General features: G+C 39.6%; 3 protein-coding genes across 4 annotated transcripts in view; 1 reads left to right on the top strand and 2 right to left on the bottom strand.

The window, feature by feature from the left end:
- The window catches only part of loxl2a (lysyl oxidase-like 2a), a 33,294-nt gene extending 21,397 nt beyond the window's left edge, over nt 1–11,897 (top strand). The window contains exons 7-14 of the mRNA XM_074666794.1: nt 2,798–2,949; nt 3,028–3,195; nt 6,022–6,187; nt 6,410–6,650; nt 7,681–7,796; nt 7,934–8,070; nt 8,507–8,618; nt 10,719–11,897. Of these exons, the coding sequence (XP_074522895.1) occupies nt 2,798–2,949; nt 3,028–3,195; nt 6,022–6,187; nt 6,410–6,650; nt 7,681–7,796; nt 7,934–8,070; nt 8,507–8,618; nt 10,719–10,789 (1,163 nt within the window). The 3' untranslated portion in view covers nt 10,790–11,897. The remainder of the gene's footprint in view (nt 1–2,797; nt 2,950–3,027; nt 3,196–6,021; nt 6,188–6,409; nt 6,651–7,680; nt 7,797–7,933; nt 8,071–8,506; nt 8,619–10,718) is intronic.
- r3hcc1 (R3H domain and coiled-coil containing 1) lies at nt 8,501–15,474 on the bottom strand. The gene is made up of 9 exons (XM_074666921.1): nt 15,297–15,474; nt 14,836–14,977; nt 14,066–14,203; nt 13,233–13,716; nt 12,966–13,141; nt 12,744–12,814; nt 12,561–12,656; nt 12,227–12,367; nt 8,501–10,520 (listed from the first exon to the last, which is right to left on the bottom strand). The coding sequence occupies exons 2-8, from the start codon at nt 14,931–14,933 to the stop codon at nt 12,258–12,260; spliced, it is 1,173 nt and encodes a 390-aa protein (XP_074523022.1). The 5' UTR covers nt 14,934–14,977; nt 15,297–15,474; the 3' UTR covers nt 8,501–10,520; nt 12,227–12,257.
- A 261-nt stretch (nt 15,475–15,735) lies between these two features.
- Nucleotides 15,736–20,215, bottom strand: golga7 (golgin A7). 2 transcript variants are annotated; one of them, XM_074667231.1, is made up of 7 exons: nt 20,151–20,215; nt 19,556–19,633; nt 18,938–19,060; nt 18,698–18,850; nt 18,475–18,576; nt 18,181–18,239; nt 15,736–16,499 (listed from the first exon to the last, which is right to left on the bottom strand). In XM_074667231.1, exons 2-6 carry the CDS (start codon nt 19,562–19,564, stop codon nt 18,192–18,194), a joined length of 435 nt encoding a protein of 144 aa, XP_074523332.1. In that variant the 5' UTR covers nt 19,565–19,633; nt 20,151–20,215; the 3' UTR covers nt 15,736–16,499; nt 18,181–18,191. The 2 variants fall into 2 exon arrangements, with proteins under 2 accessions (XP_074523332.1, XP_074523416.1); XM_074667315.1 differs by lacking the exon at nt 20,151–20,215 and having other exon boundaries at nt 19,556–19,760.
- Nucleotides 20,216–20,278: the final 63 nt, after the last annotated feature.

Raw genomic sequence — 20,278 nt, 5'->3', positions numbered from 1 at the left:
TTCACAGTCATACACTGATATGTGACATGACGTACTGGAGCATAACACTGATTTTCTAAGATCAAAGGAAAAAAATATAGGATGTTGTATGAAAATCTATTAAATTTAACCATCAATCTTATTACAGGGTCCCGGCTGTAGGTGAGTTAGTGTATCCATCCAATGGGCGTTTGCAGTTTGTTTGGCCCAAGGAATAAAGCTGTCTGTCAGTCTGCTGGTGTGGGACTTTGTTGACCTGTAGCTTCTCCCAACGGATAACAGAACCAACAGGGGGTAGGCAGGGTGTGAGGGGTCTCCTGTGCGGGCCTTGGTTTTCCTGAGGCTACAGGATGTGGAGATGTCTTCCAGGCTGGGCTCTGCACTGCCTTCCTGTCCTCAGCTGTGGAGCCTGCATACCACACACCCAGGCAGTACGTCAGCATGCTCTCTCTACAGAGGAGTGATAGAAGGCCAGCAGCAGCTTTGTGTCCAGGTTGCTCTTCCTCAGGACACGCAGGAAGTGTAGTCCCTGCTGAGCCCTCTTCACTATGGCCTTAATGTTATGTATATCCAGGAATGGTCAGCCGAGATGAGGGTGCTCTAGAAACTTGAAGATAAAGACAGTTTCCACTGATTCCCTGTTTATGAGGAGGGGGTGTGCTCTTGTCTGCTCTTCCTGAAGCCCATAATGAGTTCTTTTGCCTTGTGAACATTCAAGGTCAAGCTTTTGTCTGAGCACCAGAGTGACAGTTTTTCTATCTCTGCCCTGTGCGCTGTCTCATCCTTATCATGGATTAGTCCAACCACGGTTGTGACGTCAGCATATTTACCTCCTCCAACAAGGTTATGTTTCTTGAGAGTTTGTCTGTGAACAACACAACTCTAAAAGTAACTAACAGATCTTGATGAAATTTTTAGGAAATGTTCAAAATGTGATAAGGAAGAAGTTATTAAATTTTGGAGGTGACCCGGATCACCATCTGGATCCAGGACTTTTTTAAAGGATTCTTTCACCATATGTGTATATAACTCCACGATAAATGGTCAGATTGCTTTGCAAAACAATACAAGACAAGGTCATCATAATTTCTGACAGATGTAAAAGTACGATCCAGATCCTGGCAATATTCTGGATACTAAGATCTGGAATATGAAATATGTACTGGGTCATCATAATTTTCAACACTGTCAGGTAACAAATTATTGAACAAACCTGCAACTAACACAAAATTGTAGCAGAAAGTCTGCTGAAAGGAAGTATAACATTAAAGTAGGACTAAAGTGTTGCGTGACAATCACAATTTGCTTGGCAGACGTCTGCACTCCCTTAGTACTTTTCCAGGTTATAATGTGGTTGGTTGGGTGGATTGAACAGCAGTCATGGGTGTACAAGTGTTTAAGAAAGAAAATGTTTTTTGTTTTGCATGTATATTTTGAAACGATTGCACTTTGAATAAGACTCCGTACACGTGTACGTTAGAGACCTGGCGAACCTGTCAGTTTGTGAATCAGTCAGAGTTTGTGACAGAGCTTATCTGTTCACAGCTTTTATCTTTATCACATTTCACATTTACAGCTCTTATCACTCAAACAAAAGTCTGAGCACAACTTCAAGCAGCACTCCCTTCCAGCTGTGAAAATGAAGGTGTGGACCGAAACCACCCACATCCACCTCCACCTTTTCTTTGGCCTCTGTGCCACCACCTGTTTCTGTCCACTTCAATCAGTCTAGACTTTAAGTCAGCATATAAAGACATGAGAAACGCACAGAGTAGCATTATGATTTTTATACCCTGACCTAGATCCTGATTCTGTGTAATATAATATACCGCAGCATTATAAAAATCATATGCGCTCTTGAGTAATTATTCCCGTTTGGGCGTTATTCTCCAGCAAAACACAAGTGTGCACAAAATGTTCTTGCAAAGAAAAAACAGACTTTATGGGATCCAGCAGAGGAATTTTGTGTTGGAAAGCGCACAGGGTTATTTAAGGGCTTTTCTGTATGCGCTGACCACTTGTTTCCAAAAGTAGCGTTACATACAGACTGTAGACTTAAAGAGATGATTGTGTTTGTTTTTCAAAGTCACTGAAGTGGACAACACAAGAATGTCAGTAAAACTTAAATGATGCTTTGTGATTTTTGTGGGAGAGAAGGTTTTTGCCAAAGTTCTTATACAACCATCATCATTTTTAGTTTCACCTACCTTCAGTTTAAAGACATACAAAATTATGTCCAGTGTTTCTGATGGACCTATTACACCCTGATCTGTCTTTATTTATTTGTGCGATGTGAGATTTATAAGCTGTCAGATCAGGAACTGATTCTGAGATAACAGCAGCATTGTGTTCTTCCTGTTGTGATTTTATTTTCCTCCACAGACTGCCAGTCAGTCTCTGGCTGTAGTTTCAGAGCTCACATCACCAGAGACATTCCTCCTCAGTCACATGTGAATCAAACCAGCATGGAGGGAATACTCACACATGTTATGTGGAAAGTCTGAGTCTTTTTTTTTCTCTTGAAAAGAAAAGATGCAGAGGGGATTTTTGTTTCTTTACAAGCCTCAAGTGTCTCGTTTTCATTTGACATGGACGACATGGCTTGTTTCCTTTGTGCTGGGGTTCAAGGAAACAGGACGTCTTACATCTGTCTCTTGATGGACATGTTGTTCAGCCCAAACGCTGCTTTTGTAATCAGGATTACACGTCCAAGATGTTTCACTCCACCTGTTTGTCCAGTTTTCAGCTGTCACAGTTGAGTCTCAGGTTGAGCTAAAGAAACTTTTTTAAAGATGAATGATGTGTGTGTTCCTTGCAGGTATGGGTCCGGTCCATATGAATGAGGTGGAGTGCTCCGGCTTTGAAAAGTCTCTGACAGAGTGCTACTTCAACCGTGAAGCTCTGGGCTGCAGCCATGAGGAAGACGCAGCAGTCAGGTGTAATGTTCCTGCCATGGGCTTTAAGAACAGAGTGAGTATTTCTGTTTATATTACAAAAAAACGACATTTTGGAGAACTTGAGAACACATCTGGTTTCCTCTTTCTGTAGCTTCGGTTAAATGGTGGCCGTAATCCCTACGAGGGCCGGGTGGAGGTTCTGACGGAGAGGAACGGCTCTCTGGTGTGGGGGACAGTGTGCAGTGACAGCTGGGGGACCATGGAGGCCATGGTGGTGTGCAGACAGCTTGGCCTGGGCTTTGCCAGCCACTCCTTCCAGGTGAGTTCTCTGGACTACATGTTTCTCTGCACATTCATTTACAACAAATCATTCCTAAGACAAGCTTATCTTTATGACACAGTGTAAAGGAGATGGATTTGGGAATTTTCTGGGCTTTGGTTTCACCAGCACCATTTATCATATCGTCCCAGTTAATTTGCATATGTAGAATAAAGGGAGTGCATTCAGCACACTATTTATTCTTATTTCATTTTTCTTACTTATAACATGAAATGGGGAATAAATCTAACAAAACAGATGTTTTAGAAATGGTTGAGATGCTACATGGTATGGTGTTGACCTCCTCTTGATATTGATAATGACAAAAAGTGTTACCAAAAACATGACTAAAATGGATCAAGTACGAATACACATCATGAATTGAGGAGGAAAACTGAGTTCATATGCAGGTTACAGCCATATGTAATAGACCAGGGGTTCCCAAATTTTACATTGCCAAGGCCCCCCTGGCTGGAGACCCCCTTTGGAAACCAACAGACTAGGCTTCAAAGTATGTGTAAAGAAAGGTCAACTTTAAGAATGATTTTTCCAACTTTTATGCACTTTTCAATCATTTTTGCATTTGTTAAGAATAGGAAATTATTAACAAACAGAAGGCAGAGTTACACAAGTAGGATGTGGCAAAGGGAGAAGGCATTTCAGGGCTCTGTCAGCCAAGGTGGGGTACTCTTTTTTTTTTACATGTAGTCAGTAGACAGGAGAAGAGTTTTAAAGTTGAGTTCAGTTTTTTAGAAGGCTTATCAACAGGCTCAAACCACCAGGTGGAAATGGATTATAACATTGTCAAGCCGAAGTTGCAGCTGTCACACGAGGTGCGGTTAGGTACAACTTCAGAATCCAGCGATTATGGCACTTTACATGTTACATGTTCAGGACAAATTATATTTAAAAAAATCAGTTTCTATTTTTTACCTTCCTACCAATTTTTTGAGGCCCCTTGTGGCTCTTGGAGGCCCTCACTTTGAAAACCACCCATTTTATTTTTTTGTATCTGCGTGTGTGGGTGTACCAGTGGAAGCCATTAACTCTCACTCTCACAAGCTTGAGCTTTACTGATCCTCGAGGGCAGAGTTAGAATGTGCCTGTCTTGAAAACATCAAAAACCCTCAGCTGGTGCAGAGAACAGGTCAGGGATGGTAAACCTATGACACAGACAAGCTTCAAACCCCTCAGCGGGAGTGATGGGGAAGCCTCCGTTTCCTCTTTGAAGTTTAGGGGAGCTTTCCCCCTCTAAACCCCGGTGGGACTTAACAACGTCATGTTCCTATAGCGCTTACGTTCCCTTTCTGCCTTTTCAAAGGACACCCCAATGCTTCTTTAAGTAATAAGGTGACAGCTGGTAAAGTTAAAGCGCCCTGTCATGTTTTTTCCTATTTTAAGGCTGGAACTAGCAGGGTAATTGTGGTAAATAGGAGATGATATAGGCCTGGAAAATATGTATGAATCATGATAACAGCAGGAGGTTTTATGAGTGGAACCTGGACAGGATCTGATGGAAGGTGTTTATCTCACTAAAGTGTGTTTAAGAACAATTATGGGCATTGCTCTTTTAATGTAGCAACATGTAAACATGTCATTATGTGTTTGTGGTCACTGCTGGAGTCCTCAACCTTTAGTCAGCTACAATTCAGCTTTATGATCTCTGAACTACTGTAGAATAAAATGTCTACTTGTGATTACATGTATTCATAGCCCTTTAAAGAAGACTGTCCTTGTCCATGTGAAATAATCAGGAGATGGTATCATAATAACCCGTTCCTTTGACACCGCACGCCACAAGTTACCATTACATCAAGTGTCTCGTGTTCACAGCAGGCTCAGGAGTGATAAAAGTCTGCTCCTTCTTAGAGCTGCATCAGCCCCTCCAGAGACTCTTTCCTGTCTGACTTTTAAACACATCTGCAGGCGAAACCGACGACCACATGGAACAAATGACACAGAGCTCGAACTATACCGCTGCATGTCGGTCCACCTCAGGCCACCATTGCACTCCCACATCCATACCCCTCAGCTCAGTCTCTTTCTCGTGAATCCCCGTCCTCCCAGGAAGATGATGGAAAGTATTCTGTCAATGGTCGTTTCCCTGTGGTCAGCAAATTGCTGTGAAAAGGCTGAGTTAGCACTGTGAGGACAACAGACTATCTCCTGCTCTGTGTGGGTTGTGTGACGGATGCTTTGATTAGATTAGCCTTGTGGGACGTCTGGGATTTGATGTGGAAATTTAAAGTCGGAGGGAAAATATGAAAATGTTTCTAATTGAAATGGTCCTATGCAAAATTCCAAAACAGTTTGGGAAAATATTTTCATCTTTTTGATCCTAATCAACTCTAGTAAACACAGACAGAACTATATAACAAAACTTTAGGTGCAAGACTTAGACTTTAATATAGAGCTAGACAAACTTTAATCTTCACTTTACAAAGGCTGGAAATGAATAACACGCTGCTGGCTCTATATGTGCTTTTAAGACATCTGTATGATATCAATCTTCTCATTTAGCCAGCCTGAACTTGGACGGGCTCACTCAGCTGCCCTGAAGCTTTGGCTCATCATCAGACCTGAAAGGAAAAACTGACATGACCCAGGAAAACCCCTTAACAATAAAAACAAGCACCAAACAGACAGGCCCTGCATGGGCAATCATCTCGAATATCTAACCATTATTTCTAGGATCTGAATAATTTGAGTGGTGTGAAAATACTTAAAAGACTACTGGGGAAAAATTTGAAGTCAAACTGTGATTTTTTTTTTTCAAGAAAGGCTTCATCTTAGTCTTATCTATTTATTTTGCTTCTCTCTGTTCAGGAAACTTGGTACTGGGCTGGAGATCCTTCAGCTGATGCCATTGTGATGAGTGGCGTGAGATGTTCAGGGACTGAGCTGACTCTGGATCAGTGTCTACACCATGGGAAGCACATCGACTGTCCTAAGGGAGGGGGGCGCTTTGCTGCTGGGGTCTCCTGCACAACAAGTAAGAAGCTGTCTGACAAACACTGAACTCTCAGAATCACCTTTTGATCCAAGTGATTTTCAGACATACACAGGGGCGAATGATAAACTGGACAAAGAATGAGTGACACTTTGCTGCCCCAGTCTCCGGGATCTTCAGTGCCATAGAACCAACATGAGGATTTTGACTTCTTGCTGATTTGTGCTCTCACTAACCACCACTTATTTCCTTTCTCTCTTTCAGCCGCACCAGACTTGGTCCTCAATGCCCAGGTTGTGGAGCAGACCACCTACCTAGAGGATAGACCCATGTATGCATTGCAGTGTGCCCATGAAGAGCACTGTCTGTCCAATAGCGCCAATAAAGCGGACTCTAGCTCCTACCGCCGCCTCCTCCGCTTCTCCTCCCAGATTCACAACAACGGGCAGTCAGACTTCAGGCCACGGGCTGCACACCACTCGTGGATTTGGCACGAGTGTCACAGGTGAGACCTCACAGTTACAGTTTGTAGTTTGCTCCTGTTGCATAAAAAGATATTAATCTTATCGATGAAAAAACTCACTCTTCATTAGCAACTCATTACTTTTTTTTGGCAAGGAGCAAGGAGGTTATGTTTTTGAGAGTTTGTCTGTCTATCTGTGAACAACACAACTCAAAAAGTAACAAACAGATCTTGATGAAATTTTCAGGAAATGTTCAAAATGGGATAAGGAAGAAGTGATTAAATTTTGGAGGTGATCCCGGTCACCGTCTGGATCCAGGATTTTTTGAAAGGATTCTTTATAATTGGGAGATAGGGGCTGTTTTACTATATGTGTATTTACCGCCACCATAAATGGTCAGATTGCTTCGCAAAACAATACACGACAAGGTCACAACAATTTCTGACGGATGTAAAAGTACGATCCAGATTCTGGCAATATTCTGGATACTTGGATCCAGAATATGAAATATGAACTGGGTCATCATAATTTTCAACACTGCCAGGTAACAAATTATTGTGCAAACCTCCAACTAAAACCAAATTGTAGCAGACAGTCTGCTGAAAGGGAGTATAACATTAAAGTAGGACTAAAGTGTTGCGTAACAATCACAATACGCTTGGCAGAGATTTGCGCTCTCTAGAGTGCTTTTCTAGTTGATTCTTAAAACTTTTTACCTGAAACCTTTTCTGGAGGGGCCTGATAAATTGTTGATCATACAATTACCAATTTCTTCATTAAAAGTCTAACATTGAGCAATAGTAGTGATAGTAGTATATAGTAGTAGTAATAGTAGTGAATATTGTATAGTTTTAGTTTAAATGCTAAAAAAAGAACAAAGACATAAACATCCTCCTTTCTTGTAAGTCCCTGCCTTTCACAGGCATTTTCTGCTCGTCTCCTGCTGTCAATAGTGTCTGCAGTCCAGCCTATGAAATGGATAAGTGCATGTTAGATAATGTAGAGATACTAAATATAGAAATAAATACATAGGATGTTTGAGCATTGTGTGTTTTTCCTCATTCCTCCCAGACATTACCACAGCATGGAGGTTTTCACCCACTATGACCTGCTGAGTCTGAACGGCACCAAAGTGGCCGAGGGACACAAAGCCAGCTTCTGTCTGGAGGACACACACTGTGATGAAGGTAAATGAGACTGTGCTGCTTCCTGGTTCAGTTTCATATCATAATGTGCTTTGTGTTGAGTTATCTTACATAAGTTTCTGTCATACAGAAAAAAAATTAAGGCTGTGATAAAGTTAAAGTTTTTTTATGTTTGACAGGAATCCAGAAAAGGTACGAATGTGCAAACTTCGGGGCTCAGGGCATCACAGTGGGCTGCTGGGACACCTACAGGCACGACATTGACTGTCAGTGGATTGACATCACCGACGTGAAGCCTGGAGACTACATCTTCCAGGTAAAACATTTGTTCTGCCAGCCTAGACATAGAAAATATACGGCATCATCTGCTGAAAGGATTCTCATCTCCAGACAGATCACAGACAAAACATATTCCTTAACTTTCCACCTCTCTGCGTATGCCTCTCTTGGACTTCCAGCCAAAGTACACCCTCGTGGAGACATAAATAAGCAAGCCAGGGTTGTCGAAGGACACTGAACTTTGTCTGGCTGGCACAAAAAACCATACTCACCATCTTTTGAATGCAAACATGTCCAACAATAAAATGGATCTGTAACAGCTGCAGATTTACGAACCTTTTGATGTACTGTCACACTCTACTAGATCATTCAATCAGTTGTTCTACTCCTGAGTTACCTGGGAATTCAATCAGTCGAATAAATGAAAAGTGTGTAAATTTGTGATGCTTAACAAACACATTTTGTTCCTCCAGGTCGTCATAAATCCGAACTATGAGGTCGCAGAATCAGATTACAGCAACAACATTATGAAGTGCCGCTCCCGGTATGACGGCCATCGGATATGGACGTACAACTGTCATATAGGTAAGAACTTTACCTCAATGATCATCATCTCAGCATTAAAAGTGGAAATGTTCAGAACAGCAGGTTACAAAGTCAGCGGAGAAAGATGAAGCATTTAATCAGAGCTTAAATTTTTAAAAACAAATTTCAACTTTGTCATTGGGTTAAACTTAACATTTAGTGATGGACCAATTCAACTTTAAAGAATTTAATACAGTCTCTTGTATTGTTTAACATCCAGACATCTTACGCTGACATCAAGATAACTTTTATTCTTTGAATTACAAACAACAAGCCAAGTTTTGTTTTAAATCCAAAGAGAGGGGTAGAGTCAAGAATGCATACACATTGCCCTAACTGTTCTATCACATAACTGACAGCAGTGAGGGTGTTTTTTTTTTTTTTTTTAGAATTTTACGACTCTGTAGCTTTATTCTCACATTAAATTAAGCAACAAAAATGTTTCAAAAGGACATTTTCATATCCAAGGCTACAGCTGAGTCTTCTTTTCCCTGAAATTCCTCAACAAACAGCTTGGATTACAATAACGGACGTACCACAGTCCTGTCACCCTCACATCAAGCAAACACGTAAGATCAGCTCAGGAAAATATCAATTAAAATACTCTACTTTGTACTTAAGACAAAGTTACACTTTTCTCTGAACGGATTTCTGCTCTGATAGAGGTAATCCTGGTGTTAGTCGATCAACACATTACAAAAAACTACTTTATATTAACACTTAAACAGATTTCCATAAAACTAATGCAACTTATCTGACACCTGTAAAAGCTTCAGGTTCTCTAAACTGAACTCTATGTCTATAAGATAATCGCATAAAGTCCACTTTGTGTTAGTTTGAGAAAAAAAAGGAAAAATAATTTAACATCTTGGTACTTGTATAGAAAATAAAACAGAACAAAAACATTTAGAAAGTCCTTATACCGGGAAAACGATAACACTGAGCTGTCTCTCAAATCAGACGGCACTTTATAAAGGTAAACTTGTTCAGCTTCTTAACAGACTTGAATCTGTTAATACAACTATGTTACATCTATCAGCTCGAGTTGTGTACTCTATTTAAAAATCAAGCTCTGACTACAGCTTACAAAGCAACAGACATCTATTACCAAATCCTGAGAATCCATGGAGGGATATAAAACTAAGAATCAGTTTGTAGAATTTAGTGACATCTAGTGGTGAGGCTGCAGACTGCAGCCTCTTCCCTAAAATAAAGGCAGTTAACTTCACAAAGATAAGTATAGATCCACTATTTTGTCCCCTTTGGGCTACTGTATGTACAGTTCAGTGCAAAAAAAAGATGCTCTCTGTGAGATGATACACTCGATTAAAAAAGGGCAAGTTCAAAGAGAACAAAAACAAAACTGTCAGTGTCTGGCCTTGTGGTTTGATCAAGTGGTTCATGTACAGAAGCTACAGGCTTCAGTGATATCCACCCTCATGTCCTCTCAGTGAAGACATACTTCTCTCAAGGATACCATTTAATGGTCAGGGAAAAACGTATAAATCAGAAACCCAACATTCTTAATAGAGCTCCTTAACATACTGGTCCTTAGAGTCAAAACCAAAGTAATGCTCATACAGAACTATCCTGCTAAAGTGCCTTACCTCTGCAAGGAACAAACAAAAAGCTCCCTGTCTGGTAAACTTTGAAACACCTTTCACCGCAACATGTAGTGAGACAAATACATCACATCTGCTTACAACTTCCTATTTCTACCCCTGTTCTATAATCAGTGAGCTAAACAAGAACAATTTGTCATGTCCAAAGGCAGCAGGGTTGATGTTGCTCATCCGTCACAGTCTGCTGGTTTCTTCTTCACCTCCAAACCTGCTGTTTTGATCAATGCAGCCAGAGAACAGCACCAGGTTGATTTCATAGCCATGTGCTCTGTTGTGATGTCTAGAAAGCAGAATGACCGTCAGCAAGGATTCTGGACATCATTACAACATAACATGACATGTCCTTAAAGAAAAACACTTTTACAATAAAAAGGCAGTAGCATTATCTTATTTGCCCAGCTTTGCATTTGATTTGTGTCGAGCATGAAAGAAAGTATTGCTTGTGTCTTCATCTCTCTTCCTCTGTCTGACTCCACAGGTGGCTCACTGGGTTCAGACTCTGATGACCCCTTCCCTGGACTGCTGACCAACCAGATTTCACACAGGTAGACCGAGGAAGATTAACAGACAGATGGGAATCAAGGGAGTGAATATGAATATTTGACAACCACTAGAGGAGCAGTGCTGGATGGTTATTGGGCTTTAGGCTCAACAGGTACAAAGGACAATGACTCAAGGGGAAGAAAAACTGCTTGCTTATTCAATCTACTACCCACAATCAGCTTTTTTTAAACAAAGGATCTTATTTTTCAATGCCCTTCTTGCCTTTGTTATCAGTGAAATGAAGGTTAAGACCTGGTGCTTATTAAGACAGATGTCTCTGCAGGTAGCAGCCATATAACAACAAGTTTTAAAAGTTGTTTTCTACACCAAAGACTCGAGAATTCAGTGAGAGCCTCGAACTGAAAACCAAAGATGAGACTCACACATTTCTGTGGAGTTTTCTTTGAATGACTGAAAATGGTTTGCTGCTAAATCTGGTGCTAAAACTAAATTTTGCACTTTGTGTTCTACATAATAGAAAACAGAGACGGTATGTTATTATAATTACTGTAATGCAGTATTTCACAAGCAATCGTTAGAGAAAAGAATAAAAAATCTGTTTTTTTATAAACAATGTATTTAACTTATTACAAATGATGACATCTGTAACCAAAACTGTAACACAGACTGACTGAAGCTGGCATTGATGTTACACTGTTAGCCGAGTTGTCGACGGTGAGTTAAATTAGATTTCACCTATCTGTGCCAACAGTTGTTGGGTTGGTTCTATGTTTAAATTTTTAAGCCAAAAACATCATCATTAAGCTGTGGGGAAAACTGCTTTTGTTACAAGGATTTCACATTTCACGTTCTTGAGCTTCACCTTTTCAAAATCTTTTATTTATTAATTATTTTCTTCCTGGTTTCATCATTAGACATATCTTCATGCTATGCACATCCCCTCAGCTCACCATTGTTACTACATTTCATCATTACCATCAGGGACTTTGGTTACATTGTGGAGGATTTTTAAACTCCATCAATGGATGTGAAAATGCCTCCTTTTACTGTTTTGTAAATTAGATTTTTTTAATGTAGCAAATTCAAGAAATCCTTCATTTTAAAAGGGTTCTTGCTGCTTGCTGCCTGTTTTTATTTTGTATGCATGGGTGAATGTGGACAAGTATTACATTTGTTGAAATAAAAATGTTTAAAGCAGATCATCGTCTTTTTATGTTTAAGTGAATAGATATTGAATCAAGAATGAAAATGGAGCCAGAGCCAGTTGTTGTAACAGAACATTAAAGTCCTGTATACTGTGTAGTTTTTTGGTTTATGAAACTTGTCTGTGTGACATGTGCTAGGTTTAGTGAACTTCAATTAAACAGGGATTAACCAAAACTTCTGATGTGCTCTACCTTCAAAATCTCTTTCATCAAGAAAATCTCAGTCACCAGTTGAATTTAATTTCCCAAAGCTTGAAGTTTTCTTCAGAGTGTTTACCTGCTTCAGTCAGCACAATCAGCCATCCCCTTCAGTATCTCTGCGCTCTGCCTCGTCCCCGCAGCCCTAAGGCCCTGGTCACCATCCTCTGCGCTACAGCACAGTCTGTTCTGGGCCGAACCTTCACTGGCTGGATGAATTCTGGATGATGGCACAAAAAACAGCGATGTGAAATCAACGTTTCAGTACTTGGATTTATGACTTATAACAACTAAAATTAGAACACGGGAAGGCTCCTTGACCCAAATAAAGTAGTGATTTTACTGTTAAACATGAATGTACCAAATCAAGTATTTGACTTTTATGGGTGACATGGGTTCAGTGAACTGTCTACCTGCTTGTCTGAAGGCCTTTCCTTTGGCTTTTTTACTCCCCTCAGCTAAAGCTCGGGCTTTCAGCAACGGATGGGAGATGGAGAGGGCATGAATTGCTGCAGAGGATATTGGTACATGTGAGCATATTCTTGGTCATTTCATTCATCATGTAACGTCAGCCCTAGTGTAGTGACTCCTCCTACCTGCAGACTCACTGGAGAAAACCCCCAGTGCATGTGTGTTATCTATCCACTTGATCTTCATTCCCCCATCACTGTGAAAGACAGCAGTGAAAGGATGAGACACATGGGATGTTTTTGCTTTTTCTGGTGTGTAGTAAAAACAAAATCAAAACGCACATTGCTTTGAGAGTTATACTGACAGAAAGGCAAAAAAGATTTAGGATCCAAATTGTTTGCACGTACCTAAATTCAGTGAAAGCATCCAAGAGGTCTTCTGTTTTGAACACAGGTGGAAAGTTATAGATCTCAATCACATGGCGAAACTCATCCGGGTTTAAATACAAATTCTCATTGGCGGGGTAGTCATTGCGCGCATGCTCAATGGAAAAGAACACTCCTTCTTTTAAGTGTGCCTTGATCTGATGAGACAAAAACAAAATAACTGGCTTCAATTTCTGGAACAGAGGGAAAAAAACATTTCGGTACAGAAAACAGAGAATGAGATCATACCAAAGTAGTAAGATCCTTAGTCTCCTCTTCATCCTCTTGTTCCTCTTCCTCTTCCTTCAGAGACATGTCAGCAAAGTGGGACACAGTCTCGCTCCACACTTGTTGCTCAGCATCATGATGCATTTGTAGCATCTGAGGACAAAGCTCTGAACTGTCAGCGTCATGTCTGGCGTCACCATCCTGTCCAAATGTGGACGAAGATTCTGAATTTTCTGTCGGTGCAGGCGTGGAACTCGAGTCAGACGAACTACTAATGCTGCTACAGCTACTTGAAGCTGGACTTTGAGATTCTTGCTCTCCAGAGGGTCCCTGTGGGTTTTGTAAGGACAGTCTCAGGCGAACAGCTCTTGGCATGTAAAGTGGTTTGTCTGGCTTCTTGAGGCCTCGGCTTCTTGTTGGGTTCGAAGGTTTAGGCTTCACATCACTTTCCATTTCACTGTTGCTACTGTTGCTCTCAAGGTCAATGTCTTCTTCCACTTCACCCCTGAAGAGAAACAAAAATGTTTTCACAGGGGAACAAACAGCACTGTCAAGAACTGGACAACTAATATGTGAGTGCTGCAGAGCCACAAACAACATTGCTACTACGATGGAAATCAGATAACCAAGATTTAGGATCAAGGCTAAGAAAGAGTCAAGACTGTTGAAAATGAAGAAAACCTTCATTTTGCAATGAAAATCTAAGTCTCACCAAATAAACTTGTGTTAAAATCCTGCTGATGAATCAAATGGTAAACTCAAATCACATGCATCAGGTTTATTACTGCAACTTATTTTTTCATTGCATGAAGTCCCAAAGTTAGAAAATACAGTGACAGCTGCAAGTTTAGTACCTGAGCTCTGAATTACAGACCACCACTCGACGGCACCAACTTTCTCCCACTGAGAAGGTTGTGAAGTCAGGCAGGTTCTCAATAGTTGTGTGGATCAGGTACCGCAGTCTGCTGGGCAGCGGAGGGAACAGGAGCACCCTGGGCATGGGGACACAGAAGGAGTTTTTTGATGACCAAAAGCTGCTGAAAAGTCTTCAACATAAGTTAAAGTGCAGTTTCAAAGTGATACTTGTGATACTTTAAATAACTACTGTGGAAAAAAGGTCAGCTTCATTGGTTTTCATCCCTGCCTGGGACACGTGACCCTTAGTTGATTCAGATCGATTGGAGGTTCATCAAGTTCTGAACAATCAGAAAGGACTCACCTACAGGGAATATTTCTGTGCCCCTAGTTTTCAAACAGAACTATTCAAGAAAACAGGTTAGCACCACAACAATGAACAAGCTAAAGAAGACCAAATGTTTTTCATGCTAGGAGAGGCTTTCAGGACTATAGTTTCAATGAGAAAGAAACTGTTGAATTTTAGGAAATCAGTTTTTATGTCTAACTGTTGCAAAAGTGGTTCAAATGAGAGTCCACCTTGTATACAATAAACAGACTTGAGGAATTATTAGTATATGGTGCTCTGGTGTCATAATATATATATATATATATATATATATATATATATATATATATATATATATATATATATATATATATATATATATATATATAAATATATATATATATATATATATAAGAAACTGTTTCTAAGTTTGAACCTTACCTCCTACGGCCGCTCTTCTGTTTAAATATTTCAAGCTCATCCTTGACATTATGAACAAATTGACACTCATCCTTTACGGAATAACAGCAAAATGCCATCTAAACACGGTCACGCCAGGGTGAAGGACAGAGAAAGCCAGAACCTGGGGAGGAAATTTCAAAGAGACAAAGTAAATTTAGCTGTCATAGTAATTTAATTCATGAGAAGTTACTTAAAGACACAAATAGTGTGACCCTGGTAGGCTAGTAAGCTCCGACTGACAGAAACGCTGGGTGGGGATATTAACATTATCTTAAGATAAGCAAAGTAACATTTGAACAGAAATATAACTAGGTTTGTGCTTTGTTCCCTAAAATGTCGGTTTTACCAACTTTTAAACAAGCTAATGACTTCAGTTAGCGTTTACGCAGGAAACAGTGGACCAGACGTTAGCTAGCTTGTGCCAGTCAGCAGAGGTTTACCGTGAAAACTGAAGTCTTCTACCGTTGACGGGGGTCGTTAGTGAAGAGATGTGCCCGTTGTTGTCTGATAGTTGTGTCAAAATAAAGTCACTGGCAGCACCATTTCAGTGTACCAGCAGTTAACATTAAATTGCCGGAAGCAGCCTGGTGTCTACATTTGTAGACTTCCGGTCTGACCTCTTCAAAATAAAAGCAGTTTCTCACTGAATGATTAATTCATGAAATCAGGCCGCTAAGCACAAACACAACTGACTGTAGCCAATGTGCAAAACTAGAAGTCTCTACTTAATACCACAGGCAAGTTACCCAGGCACATAAAACAATGGAGTGTTTGCACTGACTGACGCAAAGGATTCACGGCCATAGCACATTGCCCAGTACCCTTTGGATATAGATTTTTTAAAAAAAGACAGCACATGGAGTCAAAAAGACATAAAAGAAAGAAGGGCTTTTATTAAGATAAAACAGAAAGACACTTGTAAGAAAAGTACACAATTTTATCAACCGCCCACCATCGCAATCATCAGTGGAGTTCAGTCTTTAAGGTTTCTGTGGTGTTCTGTGATTATGTTAAGGGAATGACATTCTCAAAACAGAAAGTGATCATTTTGAGATTTGAGATCAAGTGCAGAGTCATGTCAATTAATTGTGATAATAGTAAACATGCTCCATTTTGAGGCTGCAAACGACTCATGTTAAGACCTTGCCTAACAATTTAGGTATTTTACAGTATGTACCCCTAAATCATTCACATTCATTCACTGATGAGAAAACATTTGCCTCAACAAAGGCTACAACCGCTTTATCAATACTGTACAGCACTGCCTGTCATAACTACCATTTCCACACTGCACCATTGTGTTTCAATAACATATCTTGGTGATAACAGATCAACTTTTTACTACCAATATTTGTATAACAATACACAAGCCAAATCACTTATATTAACCATGGTCAGAAAGTTGCAACACAATGGCACTATTCATAAAGACTGGATTTCAACTAGGATTTTATTTATACATCACTGCATTTATAAAAAGACATGAAGACACTTTTACAAACATAAGGAAAGGCAGACAGTAGAGTATTTATAAATAACGGAGAAAAGTTATAGATCGAAATTATATACATCCATTCAGGTGAAGCAGATGTCTGATTATGTGCTGCCACACACATGTAGAGTATCTGGCCAGAGTCACCAGCCTAAACATAGAGGTGGAGAAAAAGAAGAGCAGCTTTACCATGGGCCAAGAGAATTTAAGCATCAGACATCACTACTCATGTTCTGTTGAGACAGTACTTATTGACCTGCTAAATAATGAGCGCACATCTGAATGAAATGGTGTGAGACTGTTGGGTTTTTTTTTGACAATTTTCTCAGTTCTTGCATAAAAGCCACTCATCTCGTCTTTTAGCTAATCCTTTTCTGTTTGTGTAGTACAACCTTTATTCTAGTATAATTTGTCTTGCTGTGTGAAAAGGAGATTAAAACAGAATTTGATGGTTTGGGAATATTTAAGATATTGCGAAGACAGCATTGGAAAGAAACCCTGAGATTGCATCCCCGCCTATCTTTTTATTAAAATATAAAAACATCAGATATTTCTTTAATAAAAATCTGAAGGCTTTTGAGGAAGATGCTTTTTGTCAGTTGACAGCCACATTGGAAGCATAGATGCTTCAAGGTGCTTTTTATCATACTTTCAGTTGTAACTGAAATGTCTGGAGGCTACGTACTTGCATCTGTTACTGTGAGCTTGCGACTTACAGCTGTTTGCTCTAGTTCTTGGATTGATAACATTCTCACTGCAAAAGATCTGCTCCAGACGGAGACCACCTCCTCCAGTAATGTCAGCAAATCAGTTCACCTGTTTAGTTCCACTTCATAGTGCAAGTTCAGCACTTACACAAGTACAAACAATGGTTTTAAGCTAGTTTGTCTTGTAAATAAACATTATACACCATCTACAAACTTTTTTGGAGTTGTAATTGGGCTTTCTAACAACTACACAACAATATAAAGCTTTAGAGCGAGATCTCTATCGAAGACTCTTTTACAAACTGTGAGCCCAGTTGTAGTGGTGACAAGCATTTTAAATAAATACAAAAAAACCCTTTCAGGCCTTAAATTCATGCTTCTGTTTTCTTTTGATGGTCAAAAGTGGACATCACTATTAAAATTAAGTGTCAAAAGGTCTTTGCACACTGAGTCTGTTTTTTTCGTCAAAAAATTGACACACATTAAGAAAGAATTCAATCCCATGTTATGTCAATCATGTTCATGGCAAAACTTTTATCTGTCTTTTTTTTTCGAAACAGGTTTGACTTTGTTGCATTTTTTTTCCATCAGCTTAGCCTCTGTCCAGAGACACCGCTTGCTACTTGCAACATCATATCTTTACATTTTTTGACACATTTTCAGTCATTTTAGATAATGTTTAGATGATGAATGTGTGTCTGTGTGTGTGAGCACATACAGATCTCAAACAAAATGACAGATGCAGCTCAGGATCAACTGCTTCAGAATTCCATTTTTTTCTTGCTGCAAATTTTTGCAATTGACAGAAAAATAATAATTATATGGATTCAGTGTGAAAGTTTTCTTTGCATCATGTTTTTTTTTCTGATTACAAGTCCAAAAAACACATCTAAAAATAATGGACTTGGTGTAAATTAGCATGCATATAAATTGCATTTAGGCTTTGTAGTAGGGTCAAATGAAAGAAAGCATGAGTTTTAAGGCTTTAATTAGAAATAGAAAATGTGTGCCTCATGCTCAGTCAGAACAGCTCAAAAGATCTCTGGTTTAATGCTGAAATTACTGAAAGGTGAAACTGAACAGATGTGGACCTAACCCTACAAATTTTTTTAAAAGACTCCTTACCCAAAATGTCTTTATCTTCCAGAGCCAATACTTCTGTCCTCAAAGATGGTGATTTCAACCTAGAGAAAACAAAGTCAAGGGAAATACGAAAGCTTCCTTTCTTGAGATACACGGCTAGAGAGTCCTATGAACCTAGTTATTTATTTCTGCTAAAGCTCTGACTCTATTGATTGAAGATAACTAAAATAAAAATATTCACTTTGATCCAGTGTGACAAAATTTCCTAAAACAAACATATTTTCTGGTCTTGTAATTTATTGAACCAAACCTAACCCTAAGCCAGATGAAGGATACAACTCTTAAGCCCCTCTCAATGGGGTCAGTCAACAGCAAACCCCGAGGTGCATATATCTTCTCATTCTGGTCCTTAATGTACCTGGCAATCTTCTTTAACACCTAGATGTGAAGAAACAGATAAAGCACATCAAAGAGATTAAATTATATGAAGTATTTCTTACCCGTGTTACACAGTGAGTGGAAAAACATACACTGATTAAAGAGGAAAAGCAGGTTTTACCTTTTCATAGTGTGTCTCCATACAGAGGAAGATTGTATAGGCAGTTAAACAGGCAAGACAACCCTCCAGATAAGACTTTCCTCCCAGCTTCTCTGCCTCTGCATACAGGTTGTTTAGAGTCTGGACAGTTTCCTCAAACTGCTGCTTGTCGAGCTGATACCACACAAAAGATAAGACATTACATACAATCTTTTCACATCTGGCCTAAAAGAGACATAGTCCTGTAAACATAATAAATACCCTTGACTCTAGTTCGGAGGGAAACTTGGTCTGGAACTTGCAAATGGTGCCTGAGCTGTAGTCTCTCTGGACGAATACTTTGGATGAGACAGCTGGCTGCTGGAGATCCTGTAAACTGTGGGTCTAAGCACAGCAGTATAGAGGCCATGTTTAAAAAATGTTACAACAGTGGTTACCATATAGCTATCAAAGCTTATCATACGCTGAGACATCAATTATTTGTCCACATCTTAAAACCGACAAAGCTTTCCAGGTGTTGTGTCTACGCCTGTTTACCATTCAGATATGTAGCGGAGCCGCTTAGCAGCTAACGTTTTCGATTTTGTAGTTTTTATTGATTATAATATGACGACACGTATTAAACATCGTTGATGGTTTTCATAAGTGCTCATATGTTCAAAAAAATTAAACGTATGACGATATCGGCTAACATTAGCTAGCTAAAAACTACGACAGCGTTAGCCTTTACGCCTTATCCTTCGACGTCACAAGAAAGTATAGAAATAAAACTTGCTTTCATAAGTCTTCACTTATCAATATACGAAAAGAAACAAGTACTAGTCCCAGAAAACAACTGAGTGTAAATATTAAAGAACAAATAAATCATGTAAATCTCACCTCAGCCATGGTGGACGTACGGCCTGGAGATAACACTCATCTATGCTCTGCCAGCCCGATGAGACTTCCGGACCAGTACTTTCAAAACAAAAGCCTTCACCAGACAAAGTTTCTACACCGTAATGCAACGTATTTGGAACAATGATACCAAGAGTAATTCAAACAATTTCGAAAGATATTCTTAAAATAACTAAATCCAGATCAACGTTTTTCTATGACTCAGCGTTCAAAAAAATAGACACGATACTAATGACTAAAATATACCACATCCAATTTAAGTGCAGTATATTCCAATACATTTATCATTTACTTAGATCTGTTAAATGTTACCCGTGCCACGTCTCTTTAGCCTGGAAAGGCAAGGAACAGTACTGAATCTGATGTTGGAGATCCATGGCATCGTTTTCCCAGAGGGAAGTCAAATTTTGGGGGGGAAAAATGCTCGATGAAGAATACATAGTTGATGTCGTGCATTAAGATTTCTAATATTGGCTAACATGCTCCACCTGTTCCTAGTGATCATGTGCAATGACATAAACATTTTTACCAACATGTAATAACACATGATGGATAAATGACTGCAGTGTTTATATACCTAATTTCTGCATGATGTATTCGATCATCTATGGCAGTGTTGCCCCACCCTGGTCCTGGAGGACCCCTGCCCTGCATGTTTTAGATGTTACCCCTCTCCAGCACACCTGATTCAAATGAATGGCTCGT

Source organism: Halichoeres trimaculatus, unplaced genomic scaffold (assembly GCF_033239565.1).
Source record: "Halichoeres trimaculatus isolate MK-OKI-2021-1 unplaced genomic scaffold, fHalTri1.1 fHalTri1_scaffold_1, whole genome shotgun sequence".
NCBI classification, from domain to species: Eukaryota; Metazoa; Chordata; class Actinopteri; order Labriformes; family Labridae; genus Halichoeres; species Halichoeres trimaculatus.
This window is presented reverse-complemented; position numbering and strand designations above follow the sequence as displayed.

What these genes read in the sequence shown, in the direction of transcription:
- r3hcc1 (XM_074666921.1), bottom strand. Translation starts at nt 14,933, where the DNA reads ATGGCATTTTGCTGTTATTCCGTAAAGGATGAGTGTCAATTTGTTCAT. An exon ending in GATGCTTTCACTGAATTTAG is followed by an intron (nt 12,815 to 12,965) that starts GTACGTGCAAAC and finishes TGTCTTTCACAG; the next exon opens with TGATGGGGGAATGAAGATCA. An exon ending in TTTCTCCAGTGAGTCTGCAG is followed by an intron (nt 12,657 to 12,743) that starts GTAGGAGGAGTC and finishes TATCCTCTGCAG; the next exon opens with CAATTCATGCCCTCTCCATC.
- golga7 (XM_074667231.1), bottom strand. An exon ending in TGGAGACACACTATGAAAAG is followed by an intron (nt 18,577 to 18,697) that starts GTAAAACCTGCT and finishes CTTCACATCTAG; the next exon opens with GTGTTAAAGAAGATTGCCAG. An exon ending in TTGAGAGGGGCTTAAGAGTT is followed by an intron (nt 18,240 to 18,474) that starts GTATCCTTCATC and finishes TGTTTTCTCTAG; the next exon opens with GTTGAAATCACCATCTTTGA.